Below are 25,168 nucleotides of genomic sequence, written 5' to 3'. Positions count from 1 at the left end.
TTCTTGACCCACTGTAATGACTTGTACCTTGTTATCTTTCTTGACCCACTGTAATGACTTGTACCTTGTTATCTTTCTTGACACACTGTAATGACTTGTACCTTGTTATCTTTCTTGACACACTGTAATGATTTGTACCTTGCTATCTTTCTTGACCCACTGTAATGACTTGTACCTTGTTATCTTTCTTGACACACTGTAATGACTTGTACCTTGTTATCTTTCTTGACACACTGTAATGACTTGTACCTTGTTATCTTTCTTGACACACTGTAATGACTTGTACCTTGTTATCTTTCTTGACACACTGTAATGACTTGTACCTTGTTATCTTTCTTGACACACTGTAATGACTTGTACCTTGTTATCTTTCTTGACACACTGTAATGATTTGTACCTTGTTATCTTTCTTGACCCACTGTAATGACTTGTACCTTGTTATCTTTCTTGACACACTGTAATGACTTGTACCTTGCTATCTTTCTTGACACACTGTAATGACTTGTACCTTGTTATCTTTCTTGACCCACTGTAATGACTTGTACCTTGTTATCTTTCTTGACACACTGTAATGACTTGTACCTTGTTATCTTTCTTGACCCACTGTAATGACTTGTACCTTGTTATCTTTCTTGACCCACTGTAATGACTTGTACCTTGTTATCTTTCTTGACCCACTGTAATGACTTGTACCTTGTTATCTTTCTTGACCCACTGTAATGACTTGTACCTTGTTATCTTTCTTGACCCACTGTAATGAGTTGTACCTTGTTATCTTTCTTGACCCACTGTAATGACTTGTACCTTGTTATCTTTCTTGACCCACTGTAATGACTTGTACCTTGTTATCTTTCTTGACCCACTGTAATGACTTGTACCTTGTTATCTTTCTTGACCCACTGTAATGACTTGTACCTTGTTATCTTTCTTGACCCACTGTAATGACTTGTGCCTTGTTATCTTTCTTGACCCACTGTAATGACTTGTACCTTGTTATCTTTCTTGACCCACTGTAATGACTTGTACCTTGTTATCTTTCTTGACCCACTTTAATGACTTGTACCTTGTTATCTTTCTTGACACACTGTAATGACTCATAGTCATACCTTGTTATCTTTCTTGACCCACTGTCATGACTTGTACTTTGTTATCTTTCTTGACACACTGTAATGACTTGTACCTTGTTATCTTTCTTGACCCACTGTAATGACTTGTACCTTGTTATCTTTCTTGACCCACTGTAATGACTTGTACCTTGTTATCTTTCTTGACCCACTGTAATGACTTGTACCTTGTTATCTTTCTTGACCCACTGTAATGACTCATACCTTGTTATCTTTCTTGACCCACTGTAATGACTTGTACCTTGTTATCTTTCTTGACCCACTGTAATGATTTATACCTTACTATCTTTCTTGACACACTGTAATGACTTGTACCTTGCTGTCTTTCTTGACCCACTGTAATGACTTGTACCTTGCTATCTTTCTTGACCCACTGTAATGATTCATACCTTGCTATCTTTCTTAACCCATACAGAGATTTAGCAGCTAGGAATTGTCTGATTGGAGAGAATCATAGTGTAAAAGTAGCAGACTTTGGTTTAGCTCGTCTAATGACCGGTGACACGTATACTGCACAAGCCGGTGCTAAGTTTCCTATCAAATGGACAGCTCCTGAGAGTCTAGCTTACAACAAGTTTTCTATCAAGTCTGATATATGGGGTAAGTTCTCAAGTAGCGTCTCTCTGTTTTGATGCATTGGGCAAGATCTCAAGTACTGTTACACTGCTTTCATATGCAATATACCATTATTTTATGCCTCAATGCAAACATGTTGTCTTGCCATTGTTTCTGATTGGAATATTTGGGATAGTTAGAATATCTGGGATAGTGGGAATTGCAGAGATAGTGGGAATATCTTGGGTAGTAGGCATATCTGGGATAGTGGGAATGTCTGGGATAGTGGGAATTTCTTGGATAGTTAGAATATCTGGGATAGTGGGAATTTCTCAGTTAGTATACCCGGTATGGTCGGCATATTTTGGATACTTCGAATATCTGGGACAGTTCGAACAGAGTGAATAGTTAGAATATTAGGGATAATGGGAATATCAGGGATAATGGGAATATTAAGGATAATGGGAATATCAAGGATAATGGGAATATCAGGGATAATGGGAATATCAAGGATAATGGGAATATCAAGGATAATGGGAATATCAGGGATAATGGGAATATCAGCGATAATGGGAATATCAGTAATAATGAGAATATCAAGGATAATGGGAATATTAAGGCTAATGGGAATATCAGGGATAATCGGAATATGAGAATATATCAAGGATAATGGGAATATCAAGGCTAATGGGAATATCAGGGATAATGGGAATATCAGCAATAATGGGAATATCAAGGATAATCGGAATATCAGGGATAATGGGAATATCAGCAATAATGGGAATATCAAGGCTAATGGGAATATCAGGGATAATGGGAATATCAGGGATAATGGGAATATCAGGGATAATGGGAATATCAGGGATAATGGGAATATCAAGGATAATGGGAATATCAGGGTAGCTTTCAGGCAGGTCAAGCTTGATGTTTTATTGTCCACGTGCAATATAGAAGCAAAGGATTTACTTAATCTTAATTCTGATTGTGATAAAACTATATGCAACTCTAAGACTTTGGTGTTTGAATTAATGGCCGTGACTGGTTAATATAGACAGATATCAAGATAGTTTCTGCTATACAGTAACCAACCAGTAGAGCTAACTCGGCCCAGAAGAATTTACAAAAGTTAACTCTCACAGATTTCTAAGAAAGCTTATTCCAACGATGTTTTTCTCCTTGCAGCCTTTGGTATACTGCTATGGGAGATAGCTACCTACGGAATGTCCCCCTATCCCGGAGTAGAACTAACACAAGTCTATGAAATGCTGGAAGGTGGCTATAGAATGGACAGACCTGATGGATGTCCTGCTGAAGTTCATAAACTCATGAAAAAATGTAAGTATAGTAGTACATCAACCCAATACATGGTACCGGTATGTTTGATTACATGGTATGTTTAATTATCGAAATATATGCACGAGCAATATCGAGTGCATATATTGAGTTCACTGGTCAAAACCGAGTGGTATACCTTCCCCAGGGGGTGGTTTATCGCTATTATATTATACTAGTATATTGATAATATCGGAAACAAGATAAGAACTAACGTATTCTCCTTTCATATGCGCCTCTGTGTCTAATTTGCATAACAATAACGCTGCTTTTCAAGACAGCTGATCTTGGCCTCAACGTGAACGTCGTGCAGCGACTGGATTTATTTTATCTGCTCGTCATTTCTAGGGATAATCTGTACATTGATCGGCTCATTAAAAGTGCACAGTGATGAATAAACAACCTGTTTGACTCAAGGTATAAGCTTGAAGTGGTTTATTGAACACAGCGTGTTTCGATCGCTCCCAGCTGAATTCGTGACTCGGTGAAGTGATAGACAGGTTGATATTTACAATGTATTTATATTACTGGAAGTTACCTCAGTAGATTTTCGGGTTTGAGGATTTCCCTCTTGGATTGATGACTGATACTCAAGGACAGGATCCCAGACAAATTTATATTTAGATTAATGGTAAGTCGGCCAATGCAAACGTAAGCTCTTTCACTTGCTTCATTTTTATGACAGGACAGGACATCGACAGCTCACCAATGTTTCCACTCCCGGCAGCCGCGCCGAGGCTGGGACCGATCTTGTGCATGCCTAGCGCCTTGACCTTAGTACACGTAGTAGGCGATGATTTGAACAAATACGCTAGCCTGGGTTGCTTTCGAAATTTCCCTCATAATTTCTCATAAAATATTGTCTCATTGAGAGAAGATCCTCCTCTGACAATTCGAAGAGTTCACTATCAATCAGTATCATGGCGGACTACAACTCAACGCTCGTAGACGAACAAAATTTGGACGTGTGCCAGCAGTGCATTATCACTCATTTTAGACGCGCTAGTTCGATGTCTAGACCAATCAGATCCCTCGATTTCCACCATCAATATACTGGTATAATATAATTAATTATCAACCCAGTACATGGTATGTTTAATTATCAACCCAGTACATGGTATATTTAATTATCAACCCAGTACATGGCATATTTAATTATCAACCCATTACATGGTATATTTAATTATCAACCCAGTACATGGTATATTTAATTATCAACCCAGTACATGGTATATTTAATTATCAACCCAGTACATGGTATATTTAATTATCAACCCAGTACATGGTATATTTAATTATCAACCCAGTACATGGTATATTTAATTATCAACCCAGTACATGGTATATTTAATCATCAACCCAGTACATGGTATATTTAATTATCAACCCAGTACATGGTATATTTAATTATCAACCCAGTACATGGTATATTGATGGTTAGTGTCACTATGGCAGATCAAACTCAACTGAACTACTGTAATAAAAATAGACTTCGCTACATGGAGGAGACATTGAATTATGAACATTTCATATTGTCAATCAAAGAACAAGTGCCATCATTAGAATGCATGGATTTCCAGGTCCAGTATCAAGATGATAATGGAACGTCTATCACTCTGTCTAACCATGAACTTGACATGGCTGACATGTTTTGCTGTGCTAAACCAGTGGATTACAAGTGGATAAAGTTTTCTATCATTGATGGTTCTCCTGAACCAACAAGTTTGGGGGAAAAATGACAGAGGACATTGAAGCCGATTCAAAGTGACTAATTCACTGCCGTCAGTGTAGACAATGATAGTGGGTTAATCACGTTTGAAGTTGGGGAGAGTAGTTCGGCCATTGGAAATACCGAACATTTTGCATACACATCGCCACTCTAATTAGTGGTAAAGGTGAAAGAAACTGAACTAAATGACCCGAAAGTAGAACTTGGGACAGTAGAGGCCCAGATCTCATCAGAGCATCAGATATGTGTGTTTTGGGTGAAAAAATGTGATTTTTGGTAAAAAAAACCTTACAGGCAAAACTACTGGGCAGATTGGCCTGAAATCTGGTAGGAACGTTGTTGGGGGTGTGTAGATTAAGAATTGTTCATGACATGATGATCCTATCAGTGATATGCAAATTAGGTCTAAAGATGTGTCTTTTTACTAAAAAAAATCTACCTTTCCAAAATTACTGAGCAGATAGGGGCTGAGATTTGGTGGGAAAGTTCTTAGGGCTGTTTAGTTTAAGAATTGTTCATGACGTGATGATCCCATCAGTGATATGCAAATTAGGTATAAAAATGTGTCTTTTTGGTCAAAAGCCTAGCATTCCAAAACTACTGAGCAGATTTAGATGAAATTTAAGTGGGGATACCTGAGGAGATGTGTACATGAAGGTGTATTCACAACATGATCATCCCATCAGTGATATGCAAATTAGGTCTAAAAATCAAAAGTTTGGCCAAAAACGTTTGTCTTGAAAATTACATGATGAATGAGGCTGAAACTTGATGGGGATGTTTCTAGAGGTGTTATTCTACAGTTATTGTTCAAAATATTTTTGACAAAACGGGCCCTAACAGCCATGGCCATGCCCTTAGCAACAGTGAATGATGCGTAGTACAAAGCCTTTAAGGTAACAACAAGGATGGAGTAGGTAAGTGAAGAATTACAAAAGATTTACAAAAAATGTATGTAAATGTGCCTAGCAATAAGACCATGCCCCTAGCAACAGCCAAATGATGGTTTATATTGCAAAGATGAAAGCTGGGAAGGCTAGCCAAGCGAATAAAAATGTGTGGAAATGTGCCTAACAACAAGACCACATATTAATGTTATAATTTACATATTAATGATATAATTAGTATATTACTGGTATGTTTTACATATTAATAGTATAATTTTAATGTGCAATAGGTTGGATGTGGGATGCCGCAGACAGACCCACATTTGAAGATATACATCATGATCTTAATACTATGTTCCAGAACTCCAGTATAGGCGAGGGTAAGTTGCCATACATCAATCAATCTCACTTGGAACTTTCTTTTGCATGTCATGTGATTGCAGTTAGCAGATACTGGATACTGCAGATGAAAGCTGTGATAGCTGTAACTGGAATTGTTCTTGTTAAAACTGATGGTTGTTTTACTCAGTCAAATGTGCTTTATCACATTATTATCAAACCCAGTCAACATCCTACAAATTTATCATTTTTTGACAAGCAAGTGATAACTATAAATGATTCATGGTTGTTAACATATGGATGTCAAGCCAGTGTACATGGTAACATCAACAATTAGTAAAGAGGAATTTCAGCTCATCAGAATGATTTAACCATTTTATGTAAAAATTAAAGTATGTAAACACTGTTAGGTTTTGACTTCAATTAAAGACATAGTAACATAGTCCAAAGTTATTTACACAAACTATAAAAAGTGAAGAAAAAAAAGTGTGTGTTGTAATTTACAATGGGCAAATATTAATGAAAAATAGCTCATAGTTATGGGTAATGCATGTCATGATAAATGAATGGTTAGAGTGGCCAGCTTGAAATCTGCAGGTTGTCAGTGTGAGCCTCACTTCAAAACTTATGATGACAGCCATGCTGGATTGGCTGTAGGGTGAACACTGTTTCAACATTTCATGGGGTTCACCGTGAAATTTAGAGTTGTAGTCCAACTGATATGAAAATACACCAAACATGTGTAATGCATATGTTGTGTATAACAAGAATATCATATACCAGGCACTGTGGACTGTCTGTTGTTACTGTTGTTACTCTTACTGCATGCAACCCATTGCTGTGTTACTAGTGTGGTTTGTTGTTGCTGTGTCTAGCTTAGTTTGTTTTTTGAAGTTTATTTTGTTTTTCTTTTTTCCCCTTACATATTCGTGTATGGGACATATGAACTGTAGAAGTCATTGTTAATCATGACCATCGTAAGTATTCGTTATTTATTTATGTTTTAGTTTGATATTTTGTTAGTCCCTAACGGGTGGTGATCATTGGGGACATGTACGTTGAGTTCCATCCAGCCATCCACGCATGGATTCAACCTCATATCTCTGGCATAAACCAACTGATTTCAACCAAACCGGGCACAAAGGTAACATATGTGAGACATATTCACCTTGTTTTGTGACTGAATCAAATATGGCCGAATGACAGCCATATTTGTTGTTAAAATTCAAAATATGTATCATAACTTTGTAGGTGTAATATGTAGTGACTCCTTCCAGTGTCTACACCCATATATTATTAGCACAACTGAACTGATATGGTTCAGTAGTGCTATAGGCATGGCAAAGTGTCTGTCTGTCTGTGTGTGTGTGTGTGTGTGTGTGTGTGTGTGTGTGTGTAAACAACTTAAAGTCAAAAACTGCTGGAGCGATTGCTTTGATATTTGGTGGTCATGTTACTTCTGGTGTCTAGGTGGGAAATTGTTCAAATGAAAATGATTGCATGAGAGATGTGGGTTTTGGGTCAAAAAATGTCGTTTTTGGTCAAAAAACTTAAACTCCAAAAGTACTGGGCAGATTGGCATGAAATTTGGTGGGAACATTCTTAGATGTGAGTTAATTAAGATTTGTTCATGACATGATGCAATCTGATTAAAATCTGATGTAGATGTCGGCTAATCGTTCATTGCTATTTTACCTTCGTTATTTTGCCTGAATTGATGAAATGTTTGTTGATATTCAGTGCGTACATGTATGCCCATGACAAGTAAGACGCAACCTGATTGGCTGTGTGTCTCACTGAGCAGAAATTCGTTTGCATGTGTGCCAGTTCAGATGTAGAGGAGGCGATCAGGCTAAAAAATGTAAACATGTACCAAGAAGGTCAATTCAGGCAAAATAATGAAGGTAAAATAGCAATGAACGATTAGCCGACATCTACATCGCATTTTAATCAGATTGGACATGATGATTCCCTTAGTAATATGCAAATTGGGGCTAAAAATGTTTCTTTTTGGTCAAAAACCAATAATTCCAAAACTACTCAGCAGATTGGGCTGAAATTTAAGAGATGCATCTGTGAGTGTATAGGTGAAGAAATATTAAGCATATAATGATCTCATCAGTAATATGCAAATTAGGTGTAAACATGTGAATTTTCGTCAAAAATTTATCTCAAAAAGTACTTGGTCAATGAGACTGAAACTCGGTGAGACGTTTCTAGAAGTGTTATTCTGCAGACTTTCTTCAAAATATTTTGACACAGTTGGCCCTAGCAACCATGACCATGCCCCTTAGCAACAACCAAATGGCAGTATATTTTGCTCAAATAACAACATCATCTGGTAGGCAAGTGAGTAAACATTCAAAAAATGTATGCAAATATCCATAGCAACCCTGACCACGCCCATAGCAACAGCCAAACAGTCGTGTATTTCACAAAGATAACAACAGGGATTAATAGACACTTTGACAAACGTTCAAAAAATGTATGCAATGTGTCTAGCAACAAGACCACGCCCAGAGGAACAGCCAAATGATCACATATATTGCAAAGATAATATCAGGAATTCATACACAAGTGAACAAAAACATTAAAAAATGTATGCAAATATATCTAACAACATGACCACGCCCATAGCAACAACCAAATGATCGCGTATATTACAAAGATAGCAACATGGTTGGATAGGCAACTGGATAGTCATTCAACAAATGAACACCTATTGTTAGCATGGACTAGCTCATGGATAAACATTTTGTAAATCTATACAGTTGTGCTACAACACCATTGGTGGTATTTTTAAATATGAGCTTTCTTTTAATACCTTGAACTTTGATCTTGAAAGTCTTCTTCAAGGTCAAATAGCCAAATTTGCATTGAATTCTTAACTTTTTGAATCAAACATTTCAAGTGATGATGATATTTTAATCATGACTTGTGTTTGACTGTGGTGTATACATGTATACAAGTCACTTAATTTTCTGACCTTGACCTGTATAGCAAAATGGTGGCCATATTTGTGATGAAAAGCACATTTTGCCTGTTTTCTCTAAAAGTTTGAAACATATGGACACCATTCAAGTGCCTACCCTCATATTATCACTGATGAGCTTTCTAATGAGATATTGACCTTTGACCTTGACAAACATTTTCAAGGTGAGATGACCAAAATATTTTTACATTAACTCAATATTAAGTTGAGTACACAAAGACCCCATTTAAATGTCTATACGCAAAGGTAAGCTTTTCGTTTCATTGCTTGATCTTTGACTTTGACCTCCATATTGAAGGTCAAATAGCAAATTGGCCAATAAATTATGCAGTTTTTTTATCTAGTGAAACCATTCAAATTTGCAAAATATACCTTTGCTGTATAACATTCAAGTTTGACTGAAGGCTTGTTAGTCCCTGCCAGGGAAGTCCGGACGGGGACTTATGGATTGGGTTCCGTCTGTCCGTCCATCCATCCGTCCGTCCACAGCCGTTTCTTGGAAATGACTGGACCGATTTTTTTTCAAACTTTGTACAGGGCAACATGCTATGGCATACATATGCACGTCAATTTGTTTTATGATACGATCCAATATGGCCACCTAGCAGCCATTTTGTTTGCGAATTTTCCCTCTCCAAAGCCATAACTCAGACATGCTTGAACAGATCTCATTCAAAGTTGGTATTATGACATTGTTCTATGACATACATGTGCATGTTCATTGTTGTCGTGATATGATCCAATATGGCTGCCTGGTAGCCATTTTGTTTGCAAATTTTCCATGTCCAAAGCTATAACTCAGACATGCTTGAACAGATCTCATTCAAAGTTGGTATTAGCTCAGTGTTCTATGACATACATGTGCATATCCATTTTCATCATGATACAATCCGATATGGCTGCCTGGCAGCCATTTTGTTTGAGAATTTTCCATGTCCAAAGCCATAACTCAGACATGCTTGAACAGATCTCATTCAGAGTTGGTATTAGGACAGTGTTCTATGACATACATGTGCATATTCATTGTTGTTGTGATACGATCCAATATGGCTGCCTGGCAGCCATTTTGTTTGCGAATTTTCCATGTCCAAAGCCATAACTCAGACATGCTTGAAAAGATCTCATTCAAAGTTGGTATTAGCACAGTGTTGTATGACATACATGTGCATATCCATTTTCGATACAATCCGTTATGGCTGCCTGGCAGCCATTTTGTTGGCGCAGTTTTCAAAAAACTTCATCAATGTTTGTCCAAAGCCATAACTCAGACATGCTTGAACAGAGTAGTGATATCAAAAACAACCAAATGAGGCCAAACAACATTAACCAGGTTTGAAAATGACAACATAAACTGCCAGTTCCTTAAAACCCAATCATAGCAGGGACTATGTCAATTTCAAGGACTTGTTTTATTTGATGTGATCCAACTGTCCTATTCCCCAGATATATATGTCTGCTATATGTTCATCTTTTATGTACTGTATAATTTGATGGTGTACATTTTAATCAGCCTTTTTGATATGTTTTTAAACTTAATGTAGGCTGTGCATGTTTGCTGTGGTATGGCTTTGTCTTCCCACTTTTATTTGAAGTGATGTCAATTTCAGATGTCATTGTCAATAACTTAAGAGGTCCATATTTTTATATGCCAAAAATACAGTGAACCATAAGAGTGAAAAATTATGTTTTTGCTAAAAACTTTCTGCACCAAAAATAATGTATCTGATTCACAGAGTATGTGGACATTTGTTTGCCTGTAAATGAATATGAATATATTAGAAAGTTAAGTTCAGTATGCTTCCCAATCATTGCAACCCTTGTGATGACTTCACCTCTTCATATCTACTTCACAATACTCTTGGCCAAGTAGTATAACATGAAGCTTCTTGCTTTGGTAGTTTTGATTGGGTAAAAGCAGTGGAAAAAAGTAAGACCTGTTGCCTGTATTGTTGAATGATTAGAATAAGATAGTTATAGTATAGTTATACAGGTATATGCTTTCCAATCAATTGGATCTTTCTAAGAGCTTCACATATTAAAGCCTGGCAAATTACACAGGTTGGTCATCATTTTGTTGAAACTGTTGAGAAATTCAAGTGTGTGACACCTAGATGTGGCAACATAGTGTGCCTTGGCTTGGAAGTGTCAGATTGTCAATAATGTTGTTTTGGACCGTATTCTTCAGATTATCTAGACATTATTTGTCATTTGTTACAGAAATTCAGAAGACTAGAGACAAGAGACCAGCTCCAATTTTACCTGGAAAAACAAAAGGCTCACATCGTCATGAGAAAGAAGGGACTGTTACTGGAGGTGCTCAAGATTCTGGTTAGTGTTATGTACCATCTTGGGTAAACAGCAATAGTTGTGCATCACAGACTGTATTTCCTAACTTTCCAACATATTCATGACATTATTATAGATGATTGGCTTGCAAACATCAACTGATATCAGAGAGTGCACCACTTGCCATCAGTTTGGTTTGGTTTACATAAATGCCTCCTTCTTAGGAACACCAAGCACAGTATTACAACTTGTAGTGTAAAGAAAAAACAGTTAAAAAGTCAAAGACAGTCACAAAATATAAACACGTCCAGAATAAAAAGTCCATATTTGGGCAGTGTACCAGGCTGTGATATGGAAAATTGTTGCACAGTTTTGATGCACACATTCGCCATTGCATTACATTGGAAGTCATGTTGGGTATAAGTGTGAAAAGAAATGTTGAGATTTACTTGCTCTAACCCATTTAGTTTCACAAAATCCAAGAACCTCTGGAAAGAAAACAAATACAATTGTTTGAGCTGTCTTTCTTCTTTGTAATGTAGGTTACAGAACATCAACCAACAACTCTCCAGTGATAGGAAAACGAAATGAAAAGTCACGTGGTAGTCGTGGCAGTAAACATTCATCTAGCAAGAAAAAGGGTCCAGCTCCTCCAGAAAGAACATCTTCTTCTTTTGCCACCAAAAGAGAAAGAAGAAAAGAATATATGGGAAATGGTGATGCTGTTCATGAAGACGACAAAGAGGAACATAGAATTAATGCAATATTTGAGAGTATCGATGAACAGTTGAACTCCTGTAGTAATCTTGCTAATAATAGCAGTGGTGAAAGTAAATCAGCTAGTGTTGAAAGTGGAATCAGCAGCAGTACGGGATCAATGAATGCAGGGGAGGGAGAAATCACTGGAAAACATCCCAAAGTACCCCTCCCTCTGCCTGCTAATATTAGGAGAGGGAACAGTTTAAGGGAACCAAAGAAAAGTAAAAGTGACACTGAAAGAGACAGTAAAACTGATATACAGTCAGTACAGATGGTAAGGTCAACATCCAGTCCTGCAATACGTCAAAGGAGTGTAGATAGTGTATTGTCATCATCTAAAGAATCACCACCTCATATACACAGAAGGAGCTTGGATTCAAGTTCAGGGTCAGAATCGACACCTCCTGAATCCAGACGTTGGGTCAAACCTTTGGTTGTGCCAAGGAATAGGCATTCTCCAATTGATGACAACTTAGGAAGTCATAGGAAAGTGGCCACACCCTCACCAAAGTTTTCATCATCTAATTTTGACTTGCCATCACATAGAGAGGAAGATGAGGTACTAGTTGCATATAGAGAGGAAAGGAGAAGGACACAAGACCACACCACTGATGATAACAAAACAGGGAGGAGCAAGACAAGAAAACCTGAAAAATCCCAGCGATCTGAACTCCGAGAAAGCAGTAAAAGATCATCTAGGAGGCACCCAAGTAATTCTGAGGACAAAAGTGAGGATTGGGTGCGGGCACCCCCAATATTTCGACCTCCCAGTCCCCCACCAGGACCACCTCCACCACAGATTGCTCCAAAACCGCATGTATCAACAAAACCATCACCTCCTGGAAGTAAACCTGCCCTTCCACCCAACAAACCAACAGTAACTAGTCCAAAACACTTGAAGCACCAAGATAGGGCACACACCAGTCCTCGGCACTTGAGACGAGAAGACAGAGCAATGACAAGTCCTAAACATACCGAGAGAAGCCCAACGAGACATGACAAATATGAAGATAGATCTCCCACCACTCTTGGTTCACCTAAAGGTACCAAACCTACTTCAAGTTCAAGACCAGTGTTGCCTACAGATTCTACAGGCCTTAGTCTACAGCATGGTGCTCCCAGCAGACGCTCACTCCGAAAAAGGTCGTCACAGGAACAAATAGAAATTGGTGATGTTACAAAAGATTCTTTATTGAATTTAGCTGAGAATATAGTGAGTCGCGTTGGAAAAATATTGAAACGAGGAGATTATTCTTCTGTTGTTGAACTCTGTGATGCAACAGGAGTGTATGTAGCTGCTTGCAATAAGTATGTTGACAATGTTTCTGTCATTGCCAGATTCTCTTTCAGAGAGGCATTGTCACTGCTGGAGTCTAACCTTGGTCAACTTAGAGTGAAGACCTCCAGCAATAACCCAGTTGAACTTGCTAATCTGTTATCAGCAGTACAGAATTCCATCCGTGATGTCAATTCTATTGTGCAGAGGTAGCTGATTATTTGCATATGTGGACATGAAATCTTGTTTCATCCAGCTTGAACCAGATGAATCTGACCCATACCTAAATCAACTCCCTAGATGTATTTAGCCAATATAACCAGTTTGAACTACTTTTTTTTGCTATCCAAAATCAGCATTAACATCCATGATAAATTTCTATTTGTTATATTAGTAACAAAGTGTAAATAATTGCATCAAAATGAAAATGTCAAGTTTAGCCTGCTTTTAACCAGTTTGAACTGGTTATTTTATTGAACAATGGCAATGGCAGTAAAAGTGCAAAACTTTGTCACTCATGGTGAAGATAGTAAATGTTGACAACTTATAGTCACTAGTATCCATGGTAGTTAATGGCAGTAAAATGTACTCTTACTAAGTATCTATTAAAGCCTTACAAATAATCAAAGTTTAAGACAAGAATCCACCTAGTCGTGTAACAATTTAATCAATTTAACTCTCAATGTGACTCAGCTTTTCGTGAAATAAATTATAGTTCTGTTAAATACAAATACACAACAATCTTCAAATATAAAATGAAATATTCCCCAGTAGAATGACAAATATACTATATTCTGTTCTGTCATCAGAATGTAGCATCATTGACATGTTGTCGTGGTAATATGTTGTCATGGCGATGTGTCTCATTTGAAATCAAATTAAGTAAAATGTTCCTAAGCTAGTGAATTTGATTTGTAAACTGACTGTTAAATAGCCAAATGTTCCAAAGGGGTTCTTCCTATGCAGTATTATCAGAAATAATATTTTTTAAATCACATTCTAAAAGTATTTTAGTTATTGCTGTGAAGACAAAGTGTTGAATTTATGTGATAAATGTTGACTGTAGCTCAGTATATATAGTACTTGAAATGTACAATTCAAATGGTAGATATTACTGTAGGTTTTTAAAATGATAAGTGTTAAGGATATTTACAACAGAATTCAATGAAGAATATATTTTATCCCATCCACTGCACAATTTTTGCAATGCACCAACATATTATTAAGCAACATTACAGGAGAAGTTGACCCAACGAATATGTTGACCTAATTTGATTGATGAGATGTTGAGCTATTGATTTATATCACTTATTACATTTAATTATGATCTGTCTAACTTTTAACTACATTTTAATGTCAGAATGTCAGATTTTCAAGTTTACATATATCACCACATTGTCCATTTTGACCTATCCTCACCTCTACTAGGCTCTATATTCAGTCTGAGAAATCCTGACATCATACCCTCCTAACCTTGACCTTGACATTGTCAAGCAGTAACCCTGGTTTGGAGCCATAACTTGTTTATAACCAGAACATTGAAAAATTGAACTAAGCTAAAATGAGTAGTTTTATATTTAGTTCAGATTTAAAGAAGAGAGTATTGGTACAAGGATGCTGGAAGAGACTAACTGCATTTAATATTGACACTGACATAAGTTGACATACAGCATATTCATATGGCCACTGTAAAATAATAGCTGTGTTGGCAGCCTTGCGATTTGAGAAATGGCCGCTGTACTTTGTGCAAAAACAAATGTCAATTTTAGTATTGATTGTGGACATTGAGTTGACATGTTAACAAAATTTATCAACCAGAAGCCACGGTCTTGATCAGCAGTGAAGCTGTTTTCTTTTATTTTTAGCGCAACTGAACTGATAAGGTTCAGTAGTGCTATAGGCATGGCAAAGTGTCTTCCGTCTGTGTGTGTGTGTGTGTGTGTGTGTGTGTGTGTGTGTGTGTGTGTGTGTAAACAACTTAAAGTCAAAAACTGCTGGACCGATTGCTATGATATTTGGTGGTCATGGTACTTCTTGTGTCTAGTTGGGAAATTGTTCAAATGAAAATGATTGCATGAGAGATGTGGGTTTTGGGTCAAAAAATGTGATTTTTGGTCAAAAACTCCAAAAGTACTGGGCAGATTGGCATGGAATTTGGTGGGAACATTCTTAGGGGTAAGTAAATTAAGATTTGTTCATGACATGATGATTCCCTCACTAATATGCAAATTAGGGCTAAAAATGTGTCTTTTTGGTCAAAAAGTACTTGGTCAATAAGACTGAAACTTGGTGAGATGTTTCTAGAAGTGTTATTCTGCAGATTTTCTTCAACATATTTTGACACAATTGGCCCTAGCAACCACAACCACGCCCTTGGCAACAACCAAATGGCAGTATATTTTGGTCAAATACCAACATCATCTGGTAGGCAAGTGAGTAAACATTTAAAAACTATGCAAATATCCCTAGCAACCATGACCACAAAGATAACAACAGGGATTAATAGACAATTGAATAAACATTCAATTAAATGTATATAAATTTGCCGAGCAACAAGACCATGCCCATAGCAACAGCCAAATAATCACATATTGCAAAGATAACAGGAATAGAAAGACAAATGAATAAACATTCAAAAAATGTATGCAAATATGCCTAGCAACAAGACCACGCCCATAGCAACTGCCAAATAATCACGTATATTTTGAAGATAAAGAGGATTTACAGACAAATGAATAAACATTCTAAAAAATGTATGCAAATATGCCTAGCAACATGACCACACCCATAGCAACAGCCAAATGATTGTGTATATCACAAAGATAGCAACATGGTTGGATAGGCAACTGGATAGTCATTCAGCAAATGAACACCTATTGTTAGCATGGACTAGCATATGGATAAACATTTTTGAAAACTGTACAGTTGTGCTACAATGCCATTGGCGGTATTTTTATCTTTGGCATCTTTCATGGAATGACCTTGACATGAAAGTCTCAACCATAGCTGGAGAAAAACAAAGTTTGCCATCTGTTATTGTATTCTCATTAAAAGTACCTTGACTTTCAACTCCAATTACTATTAAAACAATATCATGCTAAACACATGAATAATTTATGACAACAATGCACAAATTAATCCAGTCACTTTTATTCAACTCAACTCAACTCATTTTATTTGTTTTGAGTTCTGTCACTATTGTATTAATCCTATTGAAAATTAGGACTAGGAGTAAGCCAGTGTATATATTTGATGTATTTCATGCCAAATACAAGTTCAGTTGTGCAAGCATGACTAGTATTGTAACATTCCGAAAAGGGGGGGGGGGGGGGTATATCTTCTTCTTCCATAACTGGCCACCTTCAACATGTTGAATACTTTGCCAGTGAGTGCACAACAAAAATAAGGATGGTGAATTAAATCAAAGTAAATAAGTGAAGAAATAAAAGAAAAATAACTAGAAGTGAGCCAATGTATATATTTCTGTATTTCATGCCAAATACAAGTTCAGTTGTTATATTGTATGTACATACCATAATGAGACATGTATATCCCAGCTAAAGGAGGTTGTTTGTCATGATGCAGGTGCAGTTATGTTTTTGTAGTTTTTTAGCATAACTGAACTTCAGTAGTGCTTTAGGCATGGCAAAGTGTCTGTATGTATGTATGTATGTGTGTGTGTGTGTGTGTGTGTGTGTGTGTCTGTATGTATGTATTTGTGTGTGTGTGTGTGTGTGTGTGTGTGTGTGTGTGTGTGTGTGTGTGTGTGTAAACAACTTAAACTAAAAAACCACTGGACTCAATGCCATGATTTTTGATGGGTATATTACCTTGGGTGTCTAGTTTGGAAATTGTTCAAATCAAAAATGATCTTACAACTGATGTGTGATTTGGGTGAATACATGTGATTTTTGGTCAAAAAACATAAACACCAAAATTACTCGGCAGATTGATCTGAAATTTGGTTGGAACATTCTTGGAGGTGTTTAGATTAAGAATTGTTCATGACATGATTATCCCATCAGTGATATGCAAATTAGGTACAAAAATGTGTCTTTTTGGTCAAAAATCTTTAATTCCAAAAGTACTGAGCCAGATTAGGCTGAAATTTGGTTGGAACGTTCTTCAGGGTGTTTAAAGTACCAATTGTTCAGGACATGATGATCCCATCAGTGATATGTAAATTAGGTATAAAAATGGTCAAGAATCTATAACTCCAAATTTATTGAGGAGATTGGGTTAAAATATGAACGTTCTTAGTGGAGTTTTACATTAAGAATTAATGTCAGTGATATGCAAATTAGGTCTAATAAGTGTCTTTTTGTCAAAAAATAAATAGTTTGAAAACTACTGAGCAGATGTAGCTGAAATTTAATGGGGATGCATCTGGGGATGTGTAGATGAAACCGTATTCACAACTTGATAATCCCATTAGTGATATGCAAATTAAGTCTAAAAAGTCTTGATTTTGATCAAAAACTTATATCTTGAAACTGCATGGTGAATGGGGCTAAAACTTGGTAGGGATGTTTCTAGAGGTATTATTCTACAGTTATTGTTGAAAATATTTCAACACAATTGGCCCTAGCCACCATGACCACACCCTTAGCAACATTGAAGTGACAATATTACAAAGATAACAATAGGGATGGGTATGTAAGTGACTAAAGATTCAAAAAATGCCTAGCAACAGGACCACACCCATAGCAACAACTAAATGATGGTTTATATTGCAAAGATTAAAAGTGCGAAGGGTAGGCAAGTTAATGAAGATTCCAAAATTTATGTAAACATCCCTAGCAACAATACCATGTCCATAGCAACAGCCAAATACAGTTGTGCTACAATGCTATTGGCACCATTTTCTATGGTATAGAGAAACCATTTCATGTAGAGGATGTAGACAATTGAGTATTCAGTATGTATCTTTATTGCCTTCTTTGCCAACATTTTCAGTAAGCTTTGGTGACAATTCTTATATTTCATTAAGCTTTGGTGATAATTCTCATTTTCAAGCATTAAATGAAAAAGAAAATCCACTTACAATTGGGCATTTTAAATTCTTTTATTCAAAACCCATGCACCATGAAACAACCACCCCTCCAAAATAATTAGTAAGTTTATCAGATGTTTATTTAAACATTGCATATCACAACAGGCGTGCTGCTAGATTCAGTTGACAACATTAGTTTTAGTACAAAGAAGTATCTTGTTAATTATAAGATGAAATCTCTGTGGGGAGCAATTTATCTGGCTGTATTAGTGATTAGGTGTCCTGGTTATTGCACGGTTTTCTATTTGAGTATGTATTTCAGTCCATGTATTTATGAATCGGTGAAAGACCTGTCCTCCCCAGTATCATTTTAAACTTTGTTCCAATTTGACGGACAATAGATACTTGGATTAAACTCTATCTCTGTCATGTCCAGTGTTGTAGGAGGGACCAGGAAGATGTGCATGATAACTCCTCTCTGTCACTTCCAGTGTTGTAGGAGGGACCAGAAAGATGTGCATGATAACTCCTCTCTGTCACTTCCAGTGTTGTAGGAGGGACCAGAAAGATGTGCATGATAACTCCTCTCTGTCACTTCCAGTGTTGTAGGAGGGACCAGAAAGATGTGCATGATAACTCCTCTCTGTCACTTCCAGTGTTGTAGGAGGGACCAGGAAGATGTGCATGATAACTCCTCTCTGTCACTTCCAGTGTTATAGGAGGGACCAGGAAGATGTGCATGATAACTCCTCTCTGTCCAGCTAATTAAATGTAGCTATGAGGGGCATGGAATTGGTCAGTACAAAAACGCAGGTGCGGGCCAGGTCAGGTCAGGTCAGGTCAGGTCAGGTATCTACTAGCACAACTGAACTGATATGGTTTAGTCATGCTATAGGCATGGCAAAGTGTCTGTCCGTGTGGATGCGTGTGTGTGTGTGTGTGTGTGTGTGTGTGTGTGTGTGTGTGTGTGTGTGTAAAACTTAAAACTCAAAAAACACCAGCCCGATTACATTGGTATTTGATGGGAACATTATTTTTGGTGTCTAGTTGAGAAATTGTTCAAAGCAAAATGGTCACATCACAGTCTTTCCTTCCAAAACTACTGAGTAGATTGGGCTGAAATTTAATGGGGATGCACAGATGTATAGAAATATTAAGCATGTAATGATGTCACCAGCAATATGAAATTTAAAATGTGGAAGTTTGGTCAAAAATATATATCTCAAAAATTAATTGGGCAGTGATGTCATTTGGTGAGATGTTTCTAAAAGTGTTATTCTGCAGATCTTCAAAGTATTTTGACACAATTGGTCCAAGCCACCCCCCCCCCCCTCCTCTTGCCCTTGGCAACAACCAAACGCCAGTTTGTTTTGCCAAAATATGTGTGTAACATCATCTGGTAGGCAAGTGAGTAAACATTCAAAAAATGTATGCAAATATCTCTAGCAACCATGACCACACATATAGCAACAGCCAAACTATGGTTTCGTTCACACATGGATTTTTAGACAAGTGAACAAACAATCAACATGTATGCAAATATTCCTAGCAACAAGACCACACTCATAGCAACAGCCAAATTATCACATAATTATATCACATATATTGCTAAGATAACTGGGATGAATAGACAAATGAATAAACATTCAAAAAATCTATGCAAATATACCTAGCAACAGGACCACACTCATTGCAAAAGCCAAATGATCATGAATATTACAACGATAATAGGGATTAATAGACAAATTAATAAATATTCAAAAAATGTATGCAAATATAACTAGCAACAAGACCATACCAATAGCAACAGGGCTGGATAGGCAACTGGATAATCATTCAGCAAATAAACACCTATACCTAGTACTAAACTGTTCAGTTGTGCTACAACACCATTGGTACTATTTTCACCTTCCGTAAGGAAGGTTACATATTGGGTATGAAAAGTCTGTGTGTGTGTGTGTGTGTGTGTGTGTGTGTGTGTGTGTGTGTGTGTGTGTGTCTGTCTGTCAGTCAGTCTGTCAGTTTGTCTGTCTGTATCACCATTTTCTCAAAAATGGCTGGCTCAATTCAAATGACATGTGGTGCACATATTCTGTAAAGTAATGGCAAGAACTGATTAGGTTTTGGTAAACATCACATGAATATTAATGAGCTATGATAACCAGGTAATATAATGTTTGTTAATATAGCTTGTAGTATTAATGACTCATTTTCATAATTAATGGTTTTCAGTCATTAGGCTATGACTTAAGAATGTATTCTCCAAATTCAATGTAAGTTGGCAAATACTTCAAACATAAGAAAGGACACATGTCCTTAAGAGCATGTTGAGTCATTTGCATAATTAATAATTTTCAGTAATTTGGCTATACATGAATAGTCATAAAGCTTACACTTAGTTTTAATGACTCATGTGCATAAGTAATGATTTTTAGCACAACTGAACTTAGGTTCAGTAGTGCTATAGGCATGGTAAAGTGTCTTGTCTGTATGGATGTGTGTGTGTGTGTGTGTGTGTGTAAACAACTTATAAAGTCAAAAACCAATGGACCGATTGCAATGATTTTTGGTGGGTATATTACCTTGAGTGTCTAGTTGGGAAATTGTTCAAATCAAATTGATCTTAATACCAGTGTGTGATTTGGGTGAAATAAATGTGATTTTTGGTCAAAAAATTTAATGTCAAAAACTACTGGGCAGATTGCTCTGAAATTTTGGTGGGAATATTCTTGTCGGTACGTAGATCTTAGGGAATTGTTAATTACATGATTATCCCATCAGTGATGTGAAATTAGGGATAGAAATGGTTTTGGTCCAAAATCTATAATTCCAAATGTACTTGGCTGATTTGGCTGAAGTTTCACAGGGATGTTTCTGGGGATGTACAGATCAAGTGATATTAATTACATGATGATCCCATTAGCGAGATGCAAATTAGGGCTAAAAAGCCATGGTTTTTTGTTGCAAAAATATTTAGGCAGATAGGAGTGTACAGAAATTATTGTTTTATGTGTGTATGGCACTGGAATAAATTTCTCCTTTAAGTTGCTTGGAAACATTGTCTACCTAACTTTAACACAGAACTACAGATTGGTTCAAGGTAAAATGCCTGTCTGTATGTCTGTCTTTTTGTGATTTTGGTATTGAACTTTATGATGATGTATATTGCAGATAGATAGATAGGTAGGTAGGTAGGTAGATAGACAGACAGACAGACACACAGACAGACAGACAGACAGACAGACAGACAGACAGATAGGTAGGTAGGTAGGTAGACAGACAGACAGACAGACAGATAGATAGATAGATAGATAGATAGATAGATAGATAGGCATGGGAATAAATCTTCAAAAATTGTATGCAAATATGTCTAGCAACAAGACCACATAATCATTAAGTGTACTGTCAACAATTGTGCTACAATGCCATTGGCGCTTTTATTGTATGTTTAGTTTTAAATATTTTACCTGGAAAAGTTGGATATTTTAAATATTAATGTTTCTTTGACACTATATAATAATACACAATAACTAGGTTTATATTTTGTCCCTTTGACAACATATTGAGGTATTCAAAGAAAAGGGAAACCTGGTTTTGTTATTACATATTTTGTTTCCACTGTTGGTGGTAAATTGATGTTGAATGAACTGGACTGCATCTGGTTGGCTACAAATCACAACCCTGAGACTGTTGTGCATAGTGGAGCGAGCAAACTATTTGCATATGGGATGTTGGCTCTGTCCAACCATCTGTAATACATCATTTCTCAGACATGCCATATCTGATGTCTTTCCTTATCCAAGGTTGGCCTTTGGTGACTGTTACAATAGGCTCTGTCCAACTGTCTGTAATACATCATTTCTCAGACATGCCATATCTGATGTCTTTCAAACAATGTTTGCCATATATAACTGTAATACATGGAGACTCCATTCAAGTGTCCACCCATATATTATTAGGTTCAAGCTTTTATTTTTAAGGCCTTTGACATTGACCTTCAGGGTCAGTTATCAAAATCAGTCCATTTTTTGCCTATCAGAGACACGTTGTAGTATTTATTTGTTGCTAGTGTAATATAGAAGAAAAAAATATACACCTTTTACATTTGGAGTAACAAATCAATATATCACTGCATAACTTCAATACATAGTCCATTCAAGTGTCTAATCCCAGATAATAAAATGCAAGTTTACTTGTAAAACAGTGATCTTTGACCTTCACCTTTAGGGTCAATTATCAAAATCAAGCTATTCTTGCACATTGCAGAGACTATAGCTCTTGATGTTGTCTAAAGGTAATGCAAAACAAACGAAATGTACAATTGCATTAGATTTGGTGCTCATCTAACTTTTTACTTAATGGTGGCCATATTTGTAGTGAACAAGTGTGATTTACCACATAACTAAAAAACAGCAATACATAGAGACTTCATTCAAGCGAGTATCCCTGTATCCTTAGGTGTAAATTCTCTTTTAAGACGTTAGATTGTGACTTTGATGTTCATGGTCAGTTCCCTGCATATAACAGACATTTTGTATTTTTTTATTGCCACCAATGTCTTCTCAATCAAGTCACTATTCAGTCATATAGAAGTAAAGTATTTGAGGGGCTGTGCCTTCTACAAAGACTTGTTTAGTTTTTGTTCTGATCTCCAACTTAAAACCCTCCAATGAAACAGTTAAAATGATATTTGAACTGTACTTTCAATGTGACAGTGTTTGGTAAGTGGTATGGTAATGTAAAGGGCAATTCAAGCTTAAATATACTGATTGACCTAAATATTAAGGTTAAACCTTTTTAGGAAATGGTGGTCAGAATTGGCTCTAAATGAAAGAATAGTTGGAGTATATGATCCACTGCATAGGTAACAATTTGAGTACTTACTCTGAGGTGGTAGTAGTAGTAGTAGAACCAGTAACACAAATCAATAGCACAGGTAACTTGTGCAGCACTTCTCACCCCCCCCCCCCCCCATTAATAGCAGCTAAGGTATATTGTGCAGCACCCCCCCCCCCCTTCCCCCATCATTAGCAGTCGCAAGTTAGGTAACTTATGCATGAGTAACAGTAATTAGCAGAGTTCGATGACTATTGCAATGCATCCCATAATTAGTAGAGTTAGGTAACATGCATGAGTAATAGTAATTAGCAGAGTTAGGTGACTTGCAATAAATCCCATCATTAGCAGAGTTAGGTAATTTATGCATGGGTAACAGTAATTAGCAGAGTTAGGTAACTGCCAGTGCACCAATAACTGAGTGAATAGTAGAGTTAGGTCAGATCAGTAGCAGAGTTAGGCAACTTCTATCTCCACCCTGGATAACTTATATAAAAATGTCAGACATGATAGGTTTACATGTTTCTATACAGTTCCATGACACACTTCATTTAACTACGGCGCATGCTCACAACTTGGTCAGTTATTGGATCAGTGTATCTACTTGGAGCATGTGCATAACGTCATCAATATATCTACTTGGAGCATATGCATAACGTCATCAATTCTCAATATATCTCCAACTGAGTGTGCTCACACAGTCACAGCATCTTTAGTTACAGGCTTAATGTGTCATAGACAGTAGAGTATGCACACAAAATCTTCAATAATTGGTTTAATTTACCCAAAATTTGAAAATGTTGATCAAACAAGCAATAAAGCACTCACTTTGCTCGTGTAGTCAAACTCAAATCCATTTCTTTCTGCCATAAAGTGGTATCATCAGTTGCGGAAGAAAGCTATGTATGTACCACTTGAAATGTTCTAACACTGATCAACCTTTACTGTTGTAAAGTGGTATCATCAAGAAAGCTATGTATGTACCACTTGAAATGTTCTAACACTGATCAACCTTTACTGTTGTAAAGTGGTATCATCAAGAAAGCTATGTATGTACCACTTGAAATGTTCTAACACTGATCAACCTTTACTGTTGTAAAGTGGTATCATCAAGAAAGCTATGTATGTACCACTTGAAATGTTCTAACACTGATCAACCTTTACTGTTGTAATTTGGTATCATCAAGAAAGCTATGTATGTACCACTTGAAATGTTCTAACACTGATCAACCTTTACTGTTGTAATTTTGGAGTCTATGTGAAAACATACAGCCTCTTTATCGTTCACGGGTTGTTATCCTTCTGGTATTTTACAAAACTTTTGATACACTATAAAACATTGAAAAAGTAAATGAATAACACATGTGCTTGACATTGGGCTCACAAGGTTTAGTATCATTTACAGTAGTATACTTAGCCCCCATGTTAGTATTTTAGATTGTCTAATTCCAAACAGTGTATAACATGCAAATATTGGAATTATCATGTGAAGCTAGTGAAAATTTATTTTGAAAAAACTATACATCCTCAATGAAGAGTCATTCCAGTTTTTGTTCTACAAACATGTCAATTCCAGTGTGCTTTGTAATAAACGATAAACAGTTATTCACATGATATTGATAAGTTACAAGCAATGTTTCCAGATTTAAGTTACAAGCAATGTTACCAGATTTAAGTTGCAAAAGATTTGCCATCAATTTAAATGTTGGCAAGTTGCTGGAATCAGTACGGCTGCATTGTTAACTTGTGTCAACATAACGTAATGTAATGTAATGGAAAATTGCATTCAATTGTATTTGTTTCTGCATAGTCATCAGCTTTTTTTATTTTTAAAAAGAAGAAATTTGAGTTGTGTTGTAATAAGGAAATATGAATAAATTTTGAAAGTAAAATGCAAGAAAGAAAGAAAGACATGTTGATTGTTCTTCTGATATGTAAAGTGTAATTATTTTAATATATTAAAACCAGACTAAATACCATTTCTATTGTATTGTGTGTGTCCTACGTGTGTGAATGTGTAAATGTAGTAATAGCCATATAGTTTAGTCACCAGAAAGACA

General features: G+C 36.5%; 1 protein-coding gene across 1 annotated transcript in view; it reads left to right on the top strand.

Moving 5' to 3' along the window:
• LOC144440827 (uncharacterized) overlaps positions 1-15,220 on the top strand; it is a 71,879-nt gene extending 56,659 nt beyond the window's left edge. Inside the window, exons 7-12 of the mRNA XM_078130239.1 lie at positions 1,540-1,724; positions 2,862-3,014; positions 5,918-6,007; positions 6,920-6,943; positions 11,176-11,286; positions 11,787-15,220. Of these exons, the coding sequence (XP_077986365.1) occupies positions 1,540-1,724; positions 2,862-3,014; positions 5,918-6,007; positions 6,920-6,943; positions 11,176-11,286; positions 11,787-13,492 (2,269 nt within the window). The 3' untranslated portion in view covers positions 13,493-15,220. The remainder of the gene's footprint in view (positions 1-1,539; positions 1,725-2,861; positions 3,015-5,917; positions 6,008-6,919; positions 6,944-11,175; positions 11,287-11,786) is intronic.
• The last annotated feature ends 9,948 nt before the right edge of the window (positions 15,221-25,168 follow it).

The sequence above is a fragment of the Glandiceps talaboti genome, chromosome 10, assembly GCF_964340395.1.
Source record: "Glandiceps talaboti chromosome 10, keGlaTala1.1, whole genome shotgun sequence".
NCBI classification, from domain to species: domain Eukaryota; kingdom Metazoa; phylum Hemichordata; class Enteropneusta; family Spengelidae; genus Glandiceps; species Glandiceps talaboti.
Note: the sequence above shows the minus strand (reverse complement) of the source record. Positions and strands in the feature narration are given on the sequence as shown.